The sequence below is a fragment of the Porites lutea genome, chromosome 6 (genome assembly GCF_958299795.1).
Source record: "Porites lutea chromosome 6, jaPorLute2.1, whole genome shotgun sequence".
NCBI lineage: Eukaryota > Metazoa > Cnidaria > Anthozoa > Scleractinia > Poritidae > Porites > Porites lutea.
This window is the reverse complement of record NC_133206.1, coordinates 29,651,844-29,670,123: the sequence shown is the minus strand read 5'-3', so window position 1 is coordinate 29,670,123 and position 18,280 is coordinate 29,651,844. Positions and strand designations below refer to the sequence as shown.

The window sequence follows — 18,280 nt, the reverse complement described above, 5'->3', positions numbered from 1 at the left end:
GATCTCCGATCACTGATCCGGATCATCCTAAAGAAACGCACCCTTTAGATTCTGAATTCCATGCCATGAATTCGGGATTCGAGGTACTGGATTGTGGATTCTTTGTCAGTGGAACTCGGGTTCCGGATTCCAATCGTTAATGGAATTCCGGATTCTGCGAGTTGTAGCTGTATTCCAGATTCCAAGCCCAGGATTCCGGATTCTACAGCAAAAATTTGCTGGATTCCTAATTTTACCAGATGGTGGGATACTTTGGTGTTGACCGCAGGCTGAAACCGGAAAAAACGCATGAAACGTCTCTGACACCCATGGCCACGGTCCGAGTCAATATTCTCTCAAACGCAATCCACCTTCTACGTTTCCTCTCGTAAGGACGGGAAATAAGATAGATTGAACGCTGTATATGTACTCCGTTCACTCTTACCATGTTCTCACCCTTATTTTCTAACAAAACGCCTCTGCTTTAACGTTCCTTTCTACTGGGCAATTAAAAAGACTACCTTTTATTTTGTTACACCCTCTGTTCATCAAGATAAGAAATTTTATGATAAGGTAAGATGTATCACAGAAATTCAACGGAAAATGCTCTGTATGTTTGAGAAGGCCTGAGGACGAGTTTAGAAAATTTCTTGGCCTTAAGTTATATTTTCGTCAGCGGTTAGTGCACGCGCCAAAATTTGATTTAATTAGACAGCACTGATTCGTTTCTTCCCTTCAAGCGCACTGCTCATTCAAAAACGTTCACGTTTGGCTGTACCAGGCAAAAATGGCCATAATGGCTCTCCAAGCTTTCACAATTCAAATACTAATGAAAAGCATACTTAAATTTCGGTGCCCTGTTATTCGCAGACTGCTTTTCTGACATGCAAATTAACAGCGCACATAAAGTTGAGTGACCAGGAGCCCACCGTGAATCCTCTATTAAGCCCTCCGGGGGGCTTATTAAATTAACCATCCCGGATCAGTGCACACGAAGTATTACAGTCGTGATTGATTAATACGTCTATCATTTATTAGTGAACAAAAACTAGGGGAGCGGACAGGGGGGGTGGGGCTTATTAATTTTCTTCCTCTGAAAAGGGGGGCTTATTAGAGGCAGGGGGATTATTTGAGAGGGGGGAGCTTAATAGAGGATTTACGGTATTAGTAATCGAACACCAGGGTCGCACCACAGTTTCGCCCTATAGAAGGGAATCCGGATTCAGTCGCACGGGGAACTCACAAATCTGACCGTCATCGCACTAGCCTGTTTCCACAAAGTCAGGAGGTCGGCTCCTGACAAAGTACAGTCGTGGGCAGCCGTTTTTTATCGTCACGCAACGCGTCCACATATTTTTTAGGAAGAGTATCAATAGATTTGTTATTTCTTTGCTATCGCATTACTTCAAGAATATGAACAAACCTCCAACCCAAATCTAAGTAGCATGCTTGTTTCCGCTCTTGGCAACGCGTACATGTACTTGCTTTCAGTTCTGACTGTTGTGATTAGGCAGTACAATTATTTTGGTATTGGCCGAAATTGCCACCCCAAAATTGAAAACTGCAGAAAAGAGTTCTCTAAGCTAAGCTAGAGAGATTAAATTTCGTCGCACATTAAAAGGGTTGTGCTAAGTAGTTCTTCGAAGAAGTGGGCGCTATAGAGGCTTAAAAGGCGGCAGTACTAACGGTACGCAAACTTGGTGAGGCGGGGTGGGGAAGGAGTAATTGGCTCCTAGGTGGGGTAGAGGTGAGGTAAGCATTACCATAAAGGAAATACACGCCCACCTTCCCCTCTCCTCCCCTCCCCGTTACGTTAACATTAACGAACAAAGGGCAAAATATTGGGTTAGAGGGAGAGGAGAGGAGAGGCAGTTTTTATACTGACTAAAACATTACAACACAAGGGTATATGTGCAAAGGGTACTAACAACTAAGTCGGGTTTAAGATTTCTGAGGTAGGCATCAACGAGCAACAGGGACCGTAATGAACGTCTTCTAGAGAAGACACATCGATACCCTGCGCAGCAGACGAAACTAAACCTCTGGTACAGTCCTTATGCAAGCATGCGCTACGATTGGCTTGTTAAAACAGCCATTGTTCGATTGGCGAATGAGGTTCAAGGGAAATTCGAAACGCACTTTCGGTGATTCGTTGAGTCCGCAAGCATGCGCTACGATTAGCCTGTTAAAAAAGCCATTGTTCGATTGGCCAGTGAGGTTCAAGGGAAACTCGAAACGCACTTCCGGTGATTCGTTGAGTCCGTTGGCAGACGTTACTAGCCGGTTTTAGACGCAGGTTAGGACATAGGTCACGAACGAAATCTTATATTTGTCGGCCACACATTAAGAAAAATATTGTATAAGACAAAAAAAGTTTGAACGCTGAGCCCGAGTAACAACAAGTTCTTTAAACCAAGTGCTAAGCTTTCAACACGTTTCGCCGAGGATTTAGCTGCGCGTCCAAAAAATTCAATTTAACGCGAAAGTTTGTATCTTTAACCGGAGAAGAGGTGTTAACTAGTTACTGCAAGAGGAAACGGACCGCATATGCTTCAATTTTTTAATGAACGGAATTGTTAGAGCTAGCATTCATATTTACAATTATAAACAAGCCAGTGTTCATAAAACAGACGAGGTCGAACGGAGCTGTCAAGATCAGATCCGTTAATCCCTTCAAACTAACCCAACATGGACACTGCCGGTAAAAAAAATCTGCACGAGTGTCGCAACCTTTTCCTCTCACGTCCTCTTCGTTGCTAGCACGTGCCTCGCACGCATAGGTCACGTGCCATTTGTTGTTTGGTTTTTATCCTTGAGGTTTGTGTCTCGCGATTTAGACCACGCCTGGTTATTGACCCTTCTTTACGATCCTCTAAGGCAGTTCCTTGTCTTCGAGGTATCTATACTCAAATGTGAAGCCCTCTTTTTTTCTTTGGCCCCATTTTTCATAGTCAAAATAGATGTAAGTTCCCTGAAAGGACAGAACCCAAAGTCAGAAAATGAATGAATAATAGGATGCATTTCCAGTTAAACCCATCGACAATAAGGAGCTTAAACAACAGCATTTTTGAGCGACAGACGCTGTGACGTCAACCGGAAGTCGAAATCCATTTCAAAAAATTTGGATGGGGCTTATATGCGGGGTCGGGGGGGGGGGGGGGAGGTCTGATCGTATGTATTGTTTTTGTATGTGTTTGGTTTACAGATAGATGGGCCTATCAATGGGGGGTGGGGGAGCTTATAAGAAGCAATTAAAGGAACAGTATCCCGTTACGTTACTACGCATGTACCAGCCTTTGATTTTCTAACACGATGTCGGGAATTCAAAAGATGCGAGGGTGTGTAAGAGAACCTTGAGAAGATCCGTTTGCATCGCGCTTGGCCGAGTTCGATGCTACACTAAAACTTCTCAGAATTACAGATCAATGATAATATTGTTCCTTTTTCCCTTATGTGCGCATTATTGGGACACTGTCCCTTTTATAACGGCATAGAAAGAAAGGAAGAACGCAATAAAGATACATATCAATCAGCCAATTAATGAACGAATGAATGATTGAATCAATTGATCGATCAACCAAACAACCAATCAATTTGGAATTGTCCAAATTCCTTCTAACAACACAAGGATACAAATAAACCCACTTTAGAGATTAAGGTAATCCTACTTGTTCATATTCGTCCGTAATAGCTTTGGGTTCTTCGTGTCTTTGAAACCACATCATGTACTTAGTGTGAAATCTCCAAGACTGTTTTTTCAACGCTTTCGCTGCTAGGTACTGTGCTCTTGTTCCCTGAAATAAATATTAACAAGAAGTGACTACCGTTTTCTGTCATTTTGCTGATTAAAGCAAGCGTCCCCTTAAAAGGACAGACTTGAAGTTTCTAACTGTAAAAGCGTTGTCTTACAAACAAGGAAAAACAAAAAGAAGAAAAAGAAAAAAATAATGATAACCCCGAAAAACACTTATTAGCAGTATGGTATAATAATTTAAAAAATTGACATCAACTGAGATAAGAGAACGTAACTAAATTTTTCTTTATCATTGGCTATTGTAAAGACTTTTTGAACTTCGTTCTCTCAACAGACCAGATCCTTGGATGTAGTGGGGGTGCCTAATTTATCCCTATTTAGCTTCTTTCCGTTGTCTTTTTTGTTTTCATTTTTCTATTTTAAAAAATATATTGTTGCAATTAGGAGTAGTCAGTCAGAATCATACATTGCCTAGTCCCTGCACGGCGTTTTCCCAGGCCTTCTCGTATCCGACGCGTACGGGCCAGAAACGGCCTCACTTATCGCTCGGACGACGTGACCCGAAACGAATTGGCCGAGAAGGAATAATGAGGCCTAGGGACTAGGCAATATCATACACACAAAACTCCTAATTCCAAAGAGCATAAAAGAAGCTGCGAAACCAGAGTTGAAATAACGGTTCTTCATGGGATAATGTCTAACATTTGACTAACATTTGTCTAGTGTGAGAGCAAATCTAACCGGCGGCCAGGCACCACAAACAGACAGATAAAAAATTAATAGCAATACTGACGACCATTATAATTATTAATGCTGAAGATTTGCATAGCAATAAAAGAAATTTAAATTCAACATAGTTAATGTACGTCCCGCGAATTTCTTCTTTGTCTGACTAAACCAGTGACCTAATCGGAAATATCAAGCCCCTTGGTTCTCCAAAAAAGTTATTTCTATGCCTGTAAAGCTCTGTGAGCATATTTTTGGGGACTTAATTCACCCTCATAACCAAGGCATGACTGAGCAGCCTTTTTTAGCCTCCCACTTCAAAGAACACCAGATACTTACCTCTTGGTAATAGAAAATGAAGAACAGCGTCTCTGTTGACAATCTCTGGAAAAATTCTATAGAGTCTACATGTTGTGGGGGATGTTGATGATGGTGAGGGGGTGTAGGGTAGGGATTACGTGGTAAACAATGCCTGTCAATAAACAACACAAGAACATCAAATTTTTTCTTTTGAGTCGCCTATGTCACTGTACTCGCAAGCTTGAGATAATATTAATAGAGGTGATTTGTTTGTGAGTGTTTTACAGTTTGTAGGGATCAAAACAAGTGTTCGAAGTTTCCCTGAACAATGAGTTCATTCTATATAGCCAGTTTTACAAATGCATTGAAGACGACTTTGCATCAAGGATAGCGATCAATAAGCGCTTGCTTGCCCGAATGAATTATGCTTACATTAAAGGCTAGGTGAAGGTGAACAAACAAGATAACATTTTCTTTCTGCGTACGTGTACTGTGGGTTGTCTGTGATATTTCATCAAAAGTTTCAAATCATGCAGAAAGCCACCAGAGCTAAAAAGAATATAATCTCCAGGAAAGTAACTATACTTCCACATGTCTCGGTTTACGTTCTCTCGATACAAAGTCGTTTTGATACAAGTTTATTCAGTTCAGGTGTAAATAGTTCCAGGTACTTGGCTTAAGGAATGAAGAATATGCACCCAAAATGTTTTGCATGTTCACCCGCAAACCATATACTTGAAGTGATCAAAATTTTTGTGCAATATCACTCCTCGAGTTCGTATCGAAAAGACTTTGTATCGAAACGACCGAACTCCCACGTCTCCTGCAGCTTAGTGGTAGAGCATCTTGACTAGTTTATACCAGAAGGTCATAGGTTTAACGGAACAATTTTACGTTTCTGGGAAACTGCCCAACCACCCCTCCCCTAACCCAACATTTTGCCCTAAGTGAGAAGTAAGTCATAATGCTGGCTTAGGGGAGGGGTAGGTAGGTAGTCTTCCATAAACCGAAATTGATATGGTTCAACTACTGTTGGGAGTATTCTGATTTTTTTCTTCCGAGCTGCCTGTGTCACAGACTGAATAAACATCTTTCTCATGTTATCACTAGGCTTAAAATTCACCAACACATTTCTGATAAGAATTGATGACACAAAGCCATTGAAACGTCAAGTTCCTTTAGGCTCTTGATTTTTGTTTCATCACATTCCTATTACCACAAAACGTGTTTGTACCTGACTTTCTCTGAGTCTGCCGGAAGTGGTAGATGATGGTAAGCAGCTTCCAGCATAGCCAACTGATAACACCTCTCTTTGTTCAAGGGTACAGGACCCAGTGGCGCCACGCCAAGGAGAGGCTGAAGGTGTGCTGTGTTTGTCTCTTGAACTACTTTGCTCTCATCTGCTGTTTGACTACCACTTGAATCAAATAGTCCTAAAAACGGATAAAGAAATGAGAAGTTTTAAGGGGCTAAGTCACGCTATTTGCCATCTTTTTAAAAGGCTGAAACTTGTCTTTGCATCAATTGAATTCCAAAAATAAAGGAACAGTTTTGTTATTGAAGACTGCATGTATATTTAAGCATTGAAACTGTTTCCTGTTTTCGGTTGCAATGGAGGACAAGGATGAACACGGACTGAAACAACTTTCTCAAGTTTAAATGCTACGCCTGCGAAAATCACCCAAAATTTATTATTTATTAATTTATTTATTACATTATCTTCTTAATAACTCTACAGGAGCATTTTTTGTAAGGGTGCAGACACTAAGTTATGACATAAGCACAGAATTGACCTAGAGCAGCAATACCCTGGTGACATCGCCCCTTTAACCCTTTAGGCCCCAAGAGTGACCAACATCAATTTTCTCCTAACAACAACAGCAGATCATTAAGAGTAAAGGTTATGAGAATTACTAAATTGATTACCAAGAGGAGAATGCTTTGATCTTAAACCAAATTCTCTGAACTATTCTTAAAACAAATGTATGGAGATAAGTCTGGAGACTTTGTCTTTGGATCTTGGGGCTTAAAGGGTTAAAACTGAAAATACAGAAAGATTCAATAAAAGGTCATAGGACAAAGACAAAGTCAAGAGCTGGTAACACTTAAAGAGCGACTACTATAACAAAGTTGACCAGTTGGAAGACAGGAAAATAACAATACATTCCGAGAACGTTAGTTGTCAATCATTATTACCACAGAACAAGATCAACAACATGGATCAAAATCAACCAATTACAAACTACAGACGTGACCTTCTGAACCCACTGACACGAAAGCGTATGTTTCCTGAGAGGTCTGTTAGTGTTGACTGAGGCGAAAAATGAAAACGTTGGTCATATCCTGGTTGCATGTTTTTATTGTAAAGTGCAGCAATGGTAGTGAAGAAATTGCTGGTAGATGACAAAATAACAGCTTGTGTCAAACAAATATGTCTCTGGGGTGCTAGTTTCAAATAGAAAAACATTGTCTGGTGAAACATTCTGCTTTAGTGTGAAATGTTTGCTGTCAATACTTAAATTTTGTACTTTTAGTAACTTATTGTTTTCTAATGAGCTGCTGATTGGCCCACAACCAACTTTCTTGGAATGTGTTGTTATTTTCCTGTAATCCGATTGGTCAACTTTGTCCAGGTGGCCCCAGTTACAGTAGTTGCACTGTAAGGATGATAGTCAGGTTGAATATGATCAACTCGGTGAAATGAAATATGGAGTTTTCTTTTGCTATGACTTGAAGTTACATTCTACATTTGACTTTGGCCCCTTCTGACAGTGCAAGGGGTGAAGACGGAATCCATCAGGAAATTGAGTAATTTAAATTTGCAGAGGACAAAAGCCTTGTACCAGAATAATTTAAACAATGTCGCATTCTTTTTTACATTTTTCAAGGGCTATAGATATAATTAGTTATCTATAATAACACCGAAGACTATTTCTCATGGGAGCCTGAGAAAATAAATGTCAAATTTCACAAAGAATTGTGAAAACACAAGTAAAATTCTGAAAATTTCATGTGTAAGACGTCATTTTGGGAAATTTGACATTTATTTCTCAATAATAAAATAATAATCTTCACCTCTGCTTTCTGCACTGTAGTCTGTTGGTGCAGAGATTGGATTATTCAACCCTGCTGTAGCTACTGCTTGTGCTGCTATCGACTTCAGTGATGAAAATGAATTTGATGTTGAGGCCTGTTGAAAAAAAATATGAAGAGAAGAAGTCAATTTAACTAGATTTTTGAAGTAAACATAACATGCCAGAAAATTCTCTCGGTATGGGGTCTATGATATCTTATTCAGCGTTTTACTTAGAAAGGTAATGCATCGGTAATCAAATAAAAAGGAACTGAGAAAAGGTTTGGTCTACAGTGTACAAGTGTACAATTTCACAATTCACTATGCCAAAAACAGTGTCTATTAACAAAACCCATAGAGTGGACTCTCTCTTGAAGGGTACCATTAGGACTGGCACTAAAGGTCCGTCAAGAGTGACGTCGGTCTTGCAGAGAGTCAAAGAAAGGGAGTAAAGAATGCAGGGTGTCGGTCTTATAGAGGTGTCTGTTAGGACAGAGTCGACTGTACTGCCACAAATACCTGACTCACTCCTGTGTTAGACATGAGATGGGAACCATTCAAAATTGATGTGGGTGGATTGGACGAAGGTACATGCACCAAAGGTTCTCCCATTGAAACTGTAGAGTTTGACAACATGGAACTGGAATTGGACACCATAGGAGGAGGCATCGACAAGTTAAAGCCACTAAGATCTGACGACTGAACAGATGAAGGGACAGAACTTGGAGGCGCAGAGGATGTCAGGCTTGTTGAAACAGACTGTACAGGTGTCGGTACCACTGAGGATGTTGCAGGCTTGATTCCTATCACAGAACTAAGACCTGGAGATGGTTGCGGCATTGAGTTTGGCTGTGATGGTTGTGTTGCTGTTGATATCGTTGGAGGAGATGTGATGGAAAGGGATGCAATGGATGACACAAAATCGGACATGCTTGATGGGATGCTTTCTGTTTCTGCAAAAATTTAAGAGAACGAAAGTTTATAACCTGCAAAATGGTCATTCACTGTCTAACAGGAAGGCAAAGACCAAGCACACAATCCTAATCAACAGGTTTGTTTTTACCCATGTGCTGAATGTATGTACACATGCAGGGCACGTGTGTAGCCAGCATTTGCTTGGACTTTAAACGAGAAATAATGGAATGCATTGAATGCAATCTGAGCATGCTCATTTGGACCTTCTATCACTCATGCTCAAAATTTACGTAAAGCACAGTGTGGGCACAAGAGCATTTCCGTCAATCTCACCCATACTCCCTTACCTTTAGTTATTATTATTTTTACTATTATCATTTTTGTTGTTGTTGTTGTTGTTGTCGGCTTTCATTTCCATAATCAACTTACCAGGAAGGTGGTTGCTCTGCACAGACTGGTCTGTACTATTTCCAGCCAATGACGCAAGTCTTGATATGCTATTGGGTATCGTTGGTGCTGCTGAGGAGACATGATTCACTAATCTTGACGTTACAGCAGATGCCGGTGGTGATACTGGTCCACTGTCCACATGGTTCTGCTGTCCACTGGCAGCCACTGCATACCCAGACACGGGCGGTGGAGGAGTGTTTGGTGGAGGAGTCTTAAGTGACTGCTCTTCTCCATTACTGGATTCATGATTTTCAAAGGCATTGGGATGCATCATTGAACTATAACAAAAGAATAAACAAGGCAAAAAATAGAAAATTTTCCTCCTGTTGTATAAACTTTCAAGTACCAAGAATCTGCACATTACACCCCAAGAGACAGTTGAGTTGTAAAATTCTCATTGCTGCCCACATAGATAATGGCATTTACAGCCACAGTTGCATATGTTGTGCAGCAGAAGTCTGGACAATCAGAACCAGTCTGACTCCAAATTGTCTGATAAAATAATATGAAATAATAAGTAATTTGATCCAGTCAAAAAAAGGGGCTTTAGATAGAAATGATGTCTGCAAAAATTATATTTCATAGCAGCACTAATAAAGAAGAGCAGTGACCGTAGATTGTTAGGCAAACAAAACTGAATGAACTTAGGAAAAAAAAAGATCACAAAGATCAGAATGCTAAAATTTAGCAATCTTTAATTGAATAAAAGTTAACTCAACAGATACTCACTTAACTACTTTAGCTGGTGTATTACCTAAAGAAAAAACAACCAAAAAAACAAGTTAAAAACTAAAGAAAAACTTAAGACAAGCTCCAGAGAAAAACAGAACAACTCAAAAAAAAAGAACTCAATAGACACTGCACTCACTAGCTTTAATGATGACTGGACTTGAAATTGTTGCTGATGACGCTTGCGTGAATGACTGCTGGCCTATGCTATTGGTTTTCAATGAAGACGTCCGAGGTGGTGAACTACTACTACTACCTTGAGAGGATCCATTCTTAGAATTCTTCCTGGGTGAGTTCTGATGAAGAAAATGGATAGCAAAACCAGTTTAAAAGGCAACTTTTTCATGAGCAAAACTGAGTGATGACTCAAATCCAGCACATCTGGTAGCCGCCAATTCCAGTATTGAGATAAAATTTAAGCTATTAGCTAGTAATAATAGGTATTAGTTAATAACAATATTATCTTTTTACCAAGATTCAGTAACATGTCTGAATTACTATTACCAGACTAATTTTAGTGCCTACTCCAGGCGTCACTGGTGTTGTTGGTGTTACAGGTGTGCCAGGTGTGCCGGGTGTGCCAGGTGAGTTTGGAGGTATCGTAGAACTTGGTGACAAAGGCACATGATTAAGAATAAGATCCATATCATCATCTGGTGATGTTGCCAGAGCATTCACTGCAAAGAAAAGACAAGTTATGACCATGGTGTACAAAATGTACCTGGAAATTCTTCAAAAAATTTGTACCTGCTCCGCCATGAAAACAAGGTTGAATTTCTCCAAGGATGATTTTCTAATAAAAGCTTTCCTTGTCCACAAAAAGAAAAACAAGGGTTCTTTAGAACTCTCCTTTTTTATTTGTGTGTTTTAAAAGGGAGTATTTAACCTTGAAATGCAGAATTTTGGCCTTGAAAACCACTGCATGGTGAATGCACAGCAGCCATTTTGTTGAAACTATCACAACACAATTTATTTTCGTCTCACCATGAAAAACTCCATGCTCCTCACATAACATGGTGGGGCCAGGGAGGGGGAGCAGGCGAGGTGAGACATTGTGTGACGATGTAAATAACGGCTGCATGGGAGACTAACACCTCAGGAAAGAAAAAATAATAATAAAAAAGAATACTTACCGGATGCTATATCAACTTCAAGGTCCAGGTCATCATACATGTACTCATTCTCTTGAAAGTCAGGTTCCTGCAAAATTCAATCTCATTACTTCACTAACATTTGGTATGTTGCTTGGGGAAAAATAAAAAAATCAGGCTCTTGACTCCAAAAAAAGACATCACATTTCTTTACTAAAATCCCTAAGTGGATTTTGAATCTAAAGAATCCATGCTCAGTGAATCTAAATCTAGACCTGAGTATTTTTTTGGAAAAGGACCAGACAAAGGGTCACCTGATAGTTTCCCAAGGCTCACCATGTTTTAATTCATTTTAAAGATCTCTTGTTTATTCTCTAGTTGTAGCAAATCCAAAATTAATTCTAAACTAAGAATCTAAGTTTGGAATCGTCCAAAGAAACACACATTAAGAGAGAACAGCTTATTGTTTCAGTAACAATAAAAAACTGAATCAATGACCCTGGAAATTTCATAACCAAATAAGAGTTAATTTATTTCCCCACGCTCTTGTTTTCCAAGGCATACAATGTTTTTTTTCATGTTTTCAAGGATTTTAACTCTCTTAGCCAGGCAATCCATGAATGTAAATATTATTTTAAGCATAATCTTAATTATTTTGTAATTAATTAAATGAATTTGAGTTAACATTTTGTACACTTTAATAGTTTTAACTAAATATTTTTGCTTTTTGATGTCTTCTATATTGCGTGTATTTTGTATTTTTTTTTCTAAAAAAAATACCTTGTAGCATTCTAGGTAATAATCCATGTCATCTTGTAATTTCTTAATCTGTAAAGGAAGAAATCAGGTTTAATGAGTACTATAAGAGACAACACACCACTTGTGTAAAATAGTATGGGTCCATAAGAACCCCTAGCCATACACTACAGTGCTCTCTAACCCCTGCCCTTTTTGAACGGCAGCAAGAGTACTTTTGCATTCACTTTATGTGACAGATGAAGGAGACAAGACCAGTGGCTTAATGTCATCACCCACTACACCACTGGTTGGTTGACTCTGATTGACTCTGACTCTGGTTGGTTGTATGACATCTCACTTGACAGACCAGTGATCTACATGTACCAACCCAGCTTATTGAGCCTACAGAAATGTAGTCATTTTTTTTTTATTACACTGTACTGTCACAGTACATTTAAATTTATTGCTTACAGGTTATCTCAATGAGTTAATTAAAAACATACATCATCAGGTTCTATTGTGCCATTGTCCAGCATCCTTAGGATAGTCTGAAGAAAAAAAAAAATCAAACATTGCAGTAAAACTTCAAACGACATTTAAGAACAAGAATGTTCTAAAGAACTGGGGTAAGAAGTTCTACAAGTACTTTATGTTCTTACTTTTGTTACATCAGACAATAGAATGCCAATTTTCTAAACCATAAATTTTTTTGGAAACTTCCCCATAGTCAAACATACTGCAAAACATACACATAAGAACATCATACAGTCAACTCAGAGGTTCTAAGAGATTATACAAGAAAGCCTAAGAAAATGCCCAATATATTAAATCATGACTGAGGAATAACAATCTCACCTCCCATTGTTGGTTGTGGTGTCGATGCTTGCCTGCCCATTCTTGCAGTTCATCCACCTTATCCTGCCTCTGTACAAACAAGGAAGATAAAATTTAGTTCACTTTGATTTTCTACAACCACTTTTAATACAGTCAACTTGAGTGGTACTGTAATGCAAAATGATGTTCCTGACAACAACAAAAAAACATTCTTTCAAGTTTTATCAAAGAATAAAGCACTGAATAAAATAAAAGTAAAATAAATTATTTTAACCAAGGTTTTTATAATGTGTAATAACAAATTAATGTCCTCATGGACTATCAATTAATGGTAATATCTTCGACCTTTGTACTTTTTTCCTCATTAGTACAAATCTTACATCTCTGTCAAGCTTCTTCTTCCGTGATCCTGCATAAACTTGCTCTATTTCTGACTCAATCTGGTCCACCTTTGATCAAAACAACAGAGAATGTTACATTGGCACGTAACATTTTCTCCTGTATTACTTTGCCACTACTAAATTAAACTAGAGGGTCCAGCATTCTTTAAGTCAGACATTTAAAACTGGGTACAACATAGTATTTATCTAGAAGGCAATTTGTTTTAACCATAAAAATTATACTAAGATACATGTACTAAGTTTTTCCATGAATTTTCCGTACAGTGGAATACAAAGGACACCCTTCTAACTAAAATCTTGGTGCCCAGTTATTAAGGCTGATTTCCACTGGTGATGAAGTTGGGTGCTAGAGTCATGAGCAGAGTCGCAAGAGGGCTTATGGCCCAATGAAAATAAAAAAATCAGACATGTAAGATGAGTCATAAGAGCAATGGAATCAGAGTAGCAAGAATTAAAACTTGTCCATTTTTCCCAGGTTGGGAATGCAAATGTAAAAAGATAACAAATACATATGTGCACACACACACACACAAAAAAAACTTAAACAACTAGTGATGCATCATGATCAAATTCATCATTCCATCAGCGAAACTAGAGCATACCTCTATTTGAAGCCTATCCAGAACTTCCTGCAGTGAGAAAAGAAAAGAAAAGGAAAAAACAATGATGTAAGAAATTTTCATTACTCGAACTCTATGTATAGCAGTTCTACTGTTAGGAGGCAATACAAGCAGATGCCAATGCAACTGTGGTCCATCATTCTCTTCTATAACCCAGCTTTGGGTCCCCTCCCCTCCCCACAGCTTGCTAGTTGTGCATGTTTCATATATAACGGGCTACTACACCTTTGTGGAACTAACAGTTGTAAGAGAAGTTTCGTGTTGACAAAACTAATTTCAAGGAGCTATTGGCCCAGAACTAAATACCAAAAGGATTAAATATGGAGCTTAAGTAACAACGATGGCAACGGCTACTAAAACGTCACTTAAAAAGAGTGAAGTCTCATTGTTTCAAGCTTAATCACGCTTATTCCATCTCGTTCAATTTATCAAATGTTGGCAATTTTCGCTGGAGTTGAATTCTAAAGGATTACATCAAAGTTTAAGAAAAGAAAAAGTTAATTTGTTGCTTTGCATTCCCGTCCTCAAAAAAAGCGTGATGCACATCCAAAGTTGAAATGAAAACTAATGATTTGACACTTCAAGAAGGTAGCTTCTTGAGCCTTGAGTCGATTCCTGTGCTACATGTTATTTACAAACACAACCTGTAAGCATTGAAGCATATGGGCTTATCCAAGTCTAGCTAGTATTTACAGTCTTATTAGCCAAATTTTTATCTTGGTCCTTGAGCAACCTTTAAGAGCCGACAAAATGTATGAGAGCTTATTACCAGCAGTACCGTACCAAGGCCTGTAACTTGACACAGATGATCCCAAAAAAGTAAAGAGGTCTCATGACATTCTTGTGCCTAACCTCATGTGCATAATAAACTCATTTGCCTCATTAAAAATAAATCAAAGTACTATGACATGGATTTCATTATTAACTAAATTAGTATATAATTCACAGAAATTTGAGTGAATATTTGTTTGACATTATAAAACATTTTGAAGAAATAAACAAGCATTGAAGCACCATCATTTTTTCTTTAACTCCATAATAATGAAGACATCTATAATGAAACACACACATGACTAATAAAATCGTTACGGACACATGTACATGTATAAATGTGCACTTTTTAATGAGACATTATAAGTCCATTTCATATAAAAAAAAAAACTACCACAAAACTTATTTACTCCAAAAAAAGTATTCTTACAGTTATCCAGATCCTGGCCTCTTCCCTCTCTTTTGTAGCTGGATCTATCTTAGTGGCAAGTCCAAGGCCTGTCAATAGCAACATCACAAGTGAGAAGACGGTAGAAAATTTCTTAGTAGTACTAGAACAACAGACACACAATATCACCGGGTTATTGTGACTAGCCTTGGAAATTCATCATTAACCCTAGTTTCTAGTCTTGAGCTGTGACAATTTGGGAAAATTAAAAGTCATAAAGATGTGATAGAGTAAAGACAGTTTGAACATGTCAACATACACGTAAGATGTACAGATCTATATATAAAACTGATTTTGATAGGCTTGTTTATAGTTTGTCTCACAATAGTTGCATTCTTATCAATCTCAATCAGAAAAAGATGTGACTACCATGAAACAAATGATAACAAGCTCCTCATGAATACACATGATCTTTATGATGAATAATATCATTGTAATCACATTTTTATTTAGATGCACTTGCACAATGTTTGTTGTGTCTTTTTCAGTCAAAGATACCCATAAATATAACGGTAAATACCCTTTGTTATCTTGGACTTCACAAAATCATGTGTTGCATGGTAAATGGCTAACAAGGTTATCGCCTTGTAACAACTTGCAGAGCTCTAAGGGCCTCTTCACATAAGACCGATTGACCAAGCTGGCCTGGTTACCGTGACCAATTTCACCTTGGGTTCATATGAGAAATTTCAGTTCAGTTTAAGAGGTGAGAAAGGCCAAAGGTCCTAGGGATAACTTGTCGCATGAAATTTGAGAAACCAAATTTGTGCCCATCATAGCTTTGGCAACTCTTACAGCTATACCACTGTAGTTAAATGGGATGCTTGCAATGTGAAAAATACAACACGCAAAGCAACATGATGCCATCCAGCAATGCGCTGTTGTGAAGAATTCAACCTGATTTCATCCCAGTAACCAGGCTGAAGTGTTCATAAGGCAGGATTTTCCATACGAGAAACGAGATCTCGGGAACAGAGCCAGCACGCCCTCTCTTATGAACACATCATAAATTTTACAAAGGAATCAGTGGTAAGACGAGATCTCGGAAACCAGGCCATTAGGTAATTGGTAATAATATTGATAGCTGCGTGATTCTCATCCTTACTTATTGTTGTCAGTATTCCCTTTCAAGAATTTCACAGCAAATAGCCAACTAACAAATAACAAAGTAAATGCCCTGTGTCTCTCAAAATTGAGAATGTAGAATCTCAGAGGTATATCAGTGCAGGTGAAATGAAGAATGTTTCAAGCACCTGAAATAATAAATTAACTTAAATTATTTTACCTTCTTTTGAGTAAGCTTTTGTTTTTGTCTCCCTCTCAACAACTTTAAACCTCTCCATTTGCTACAACACAAAACATTTAACAAGCAAACAATGAGACAGTATCCACTTTACAGCAATGTAATCCACAAGAATTTTTCAGGTAATACAATTAAACAATCAGTTACATACTGAGTTAATTCTCGCCAAAGTAGTACAATCTATAAACATTAAGCGTCACAAAATGGCGCCGATTAATGAACGCCATTTTGAATTAAGTTAACAACAAGATTACATTATGAAATTATACCGTCTCGATGAGCTTTCTATTATCCTGGAGAGTTCGCTTATCCTTGATATCGTTCGAGGCCATCCATGTCTTAATTTGGTCTCGCAACCGCTGCAAAAGAGGCGAAAATAATTTGAAATTAAAAACTGGCGGCAAACCGAAAGTGGATATGATATAGGGTGCACAACTGTATATCAAGTAAGCTTATTATTTATATAGCTTGCAATTGTACAAGAGGAAAGAAGAAACAAACCTGCAATTTCTTGATTTCTTTCTTAAGATCTGCCTCGTATTTTTCCTTCTGATTCGCATTTGTAGCATTGTGAACCTGGAAGAATGCGTAAAAATTTGGAATAATCTAAAGTGAGTTAAACGTGCTGAGAATAGCATCACAATCACGTTTGTTAGATTTTATGACTTGTAACTTTGCCAGATACCTTTTGCCAGATATCTTCAAAAGTTTCTACGCCTTCTGTGACTTTCTTAAGGCAACGGTCAATTTCCCCTAAACATAGACAAGAAGTGAAGTAAAAGGAAGTTCGCGAAAAACTCCGCAGATCAAAAATAGCCATGAAAGCCAGTACACTTCGTCTCATACCTTGAAGCTTCCGTTTATCCGCCATTACCTCGGTGCGTCGCTTTCAAGAAGCATAATTCTGTAGCTAGAGGAACTACTAAATCATTCAGCGTTCAAATTCCGCAATAATGAAGAGAAATAGTGGATATTAATTCAAGTACAGTAAGAAATATCTCCCTAAATGAGGCTTTTCACCTCGCCATAAAGACTACTATGGGATGACTCTTGAAAAAGCGCATGAGCGAGGTACCCATTTGACATGCGCAAAAGCGTGTTTTTCCTGGAGTTCGAATGTAGCAGCGAATTTGAAAACATCACGTCACTTAGCGCTAAACAGCCGACAATTTCTTTTATTCGATCACTGTTTATTTATTTCAATCGGGATTATTCTTTTGCGTATCGAAAAAAAGCTTTCATTTCTGTTCTCGACAACTATTTTGACAACAAGAACAGACTGGTAGCTTGACCCAGGCCCTTTACACGCGGTTCAGCTCGTTGCCTGTCACTTTATATACATATTCGCTCACGAAACTCTTTGATGGAGTTTCTTTCTTCCCAGTGTTATCCTCATTCTCTTTATTTGCATGGAATTGACTGGTATAAATGTTTAACTCGCGAGGACGGCTCTACTGGCCAGAGTGTATCAGTTTAACACCGAACTTTCTCGCTACTGGGAATGGTTTTAATGTTTGCTTATTTTGGTTTTAATATTTGTATATTTTAATTTATACAGACTGACTTTTAAATTTCCGTGTACAAGAGAGAGGGCAGGGGCTGCTTACGTCAATTATAAGAACGTGCAGGCAAAAGTTATAATAAAACCTGGCGATCTACACTAAAGAAGAGAATATTAAAATTGATACTCTTTTCTAAAACCAAAAAAACGCGCAGAAGTATATTAAAGGGTAGGGAAATCTGTCATTTGGGTCTGTGAAAGGGCCTAAAGGGCTGACAGATGAATTTTATGGCTTTATTAAGTCGGGAAAACATTCTATATTTGTGATTAATTCCTATTTAAATGACAATGCATTTACAGCAGTTAAAAGGGATGTAAAGTTCTAACACGGGTTCTGATGAAAGGGGTACCATTTGTCAATGGAGCTGAATGGAGGGTATACGAAAGGGCTTATTCGTGAAAAATGGTATATAAAAGGATAAGGGGTTGGTGGACCTCGGGGCGAAACCTCCCCGTATAAAAATTTGTTGAGTACCCCCCCCGGGGGGGGGGGGTTCTATACTTTGCAAAACTAATATTTTGAGGTTTCCTTTAATCTCAATATTAGTTTAAAGAATGCAAAACAATGGTTCAAAATATCGTGCCAG

The 18,280-nt window shown here is 38.4% G+C and overlaps 1 protein-coding gene across 1 annotated transcript; it reads right to left on the bottom strand.

Annotated features, from left to right (window-relative positions):
- Positions 1-2,525: 2,525 nt before the first annotated feature.
- On the bottom strand, positions 2,526-17,192 carry LOC140940217 (CCR4-NOT transcription complex subunit 3-like). Its single transcript, XM_073389137.1, has 22 exons — positions 16,979-17,192; positions 16,818-16,885; positions 16,634-16,708; positions 16,402-16,491; positions 16,115-16,175; positions 14,812-14,879; positions 13,593-13,619; positions 12,970-13,038; positions 12,611-12,679; positions 12,259-12,303; positions 11,798-11,845; positions 11,060-11,126; positions 10,431-10,603; positions 10,066-10,222; positions 9,927-9,951; positions 9,177-9,475; positions 8,352-8,785; positions 7,835-7,949; positions 5,994-6,192; positions 4,799-4,931; positions 3,648-3,773; positions 2,526-2,950 (listed from the first exon to the last, which is right to left on the bottom strand). The coding sequence occupies exons 1-22, from the start codon at positions 17,001-17,003 to the stop codon at positions 2,852-2,854; spliced, it is 2,472 nt and encodes an 823-aa protein (XP_073245238.1). The 5' UTR covers positions 17,004-17,192; the 3' UTR covers positions 2,526-2,851.
- Between the last annotated feature and the right edge of the window lie 1,088 nt (positions 17,193-18,280).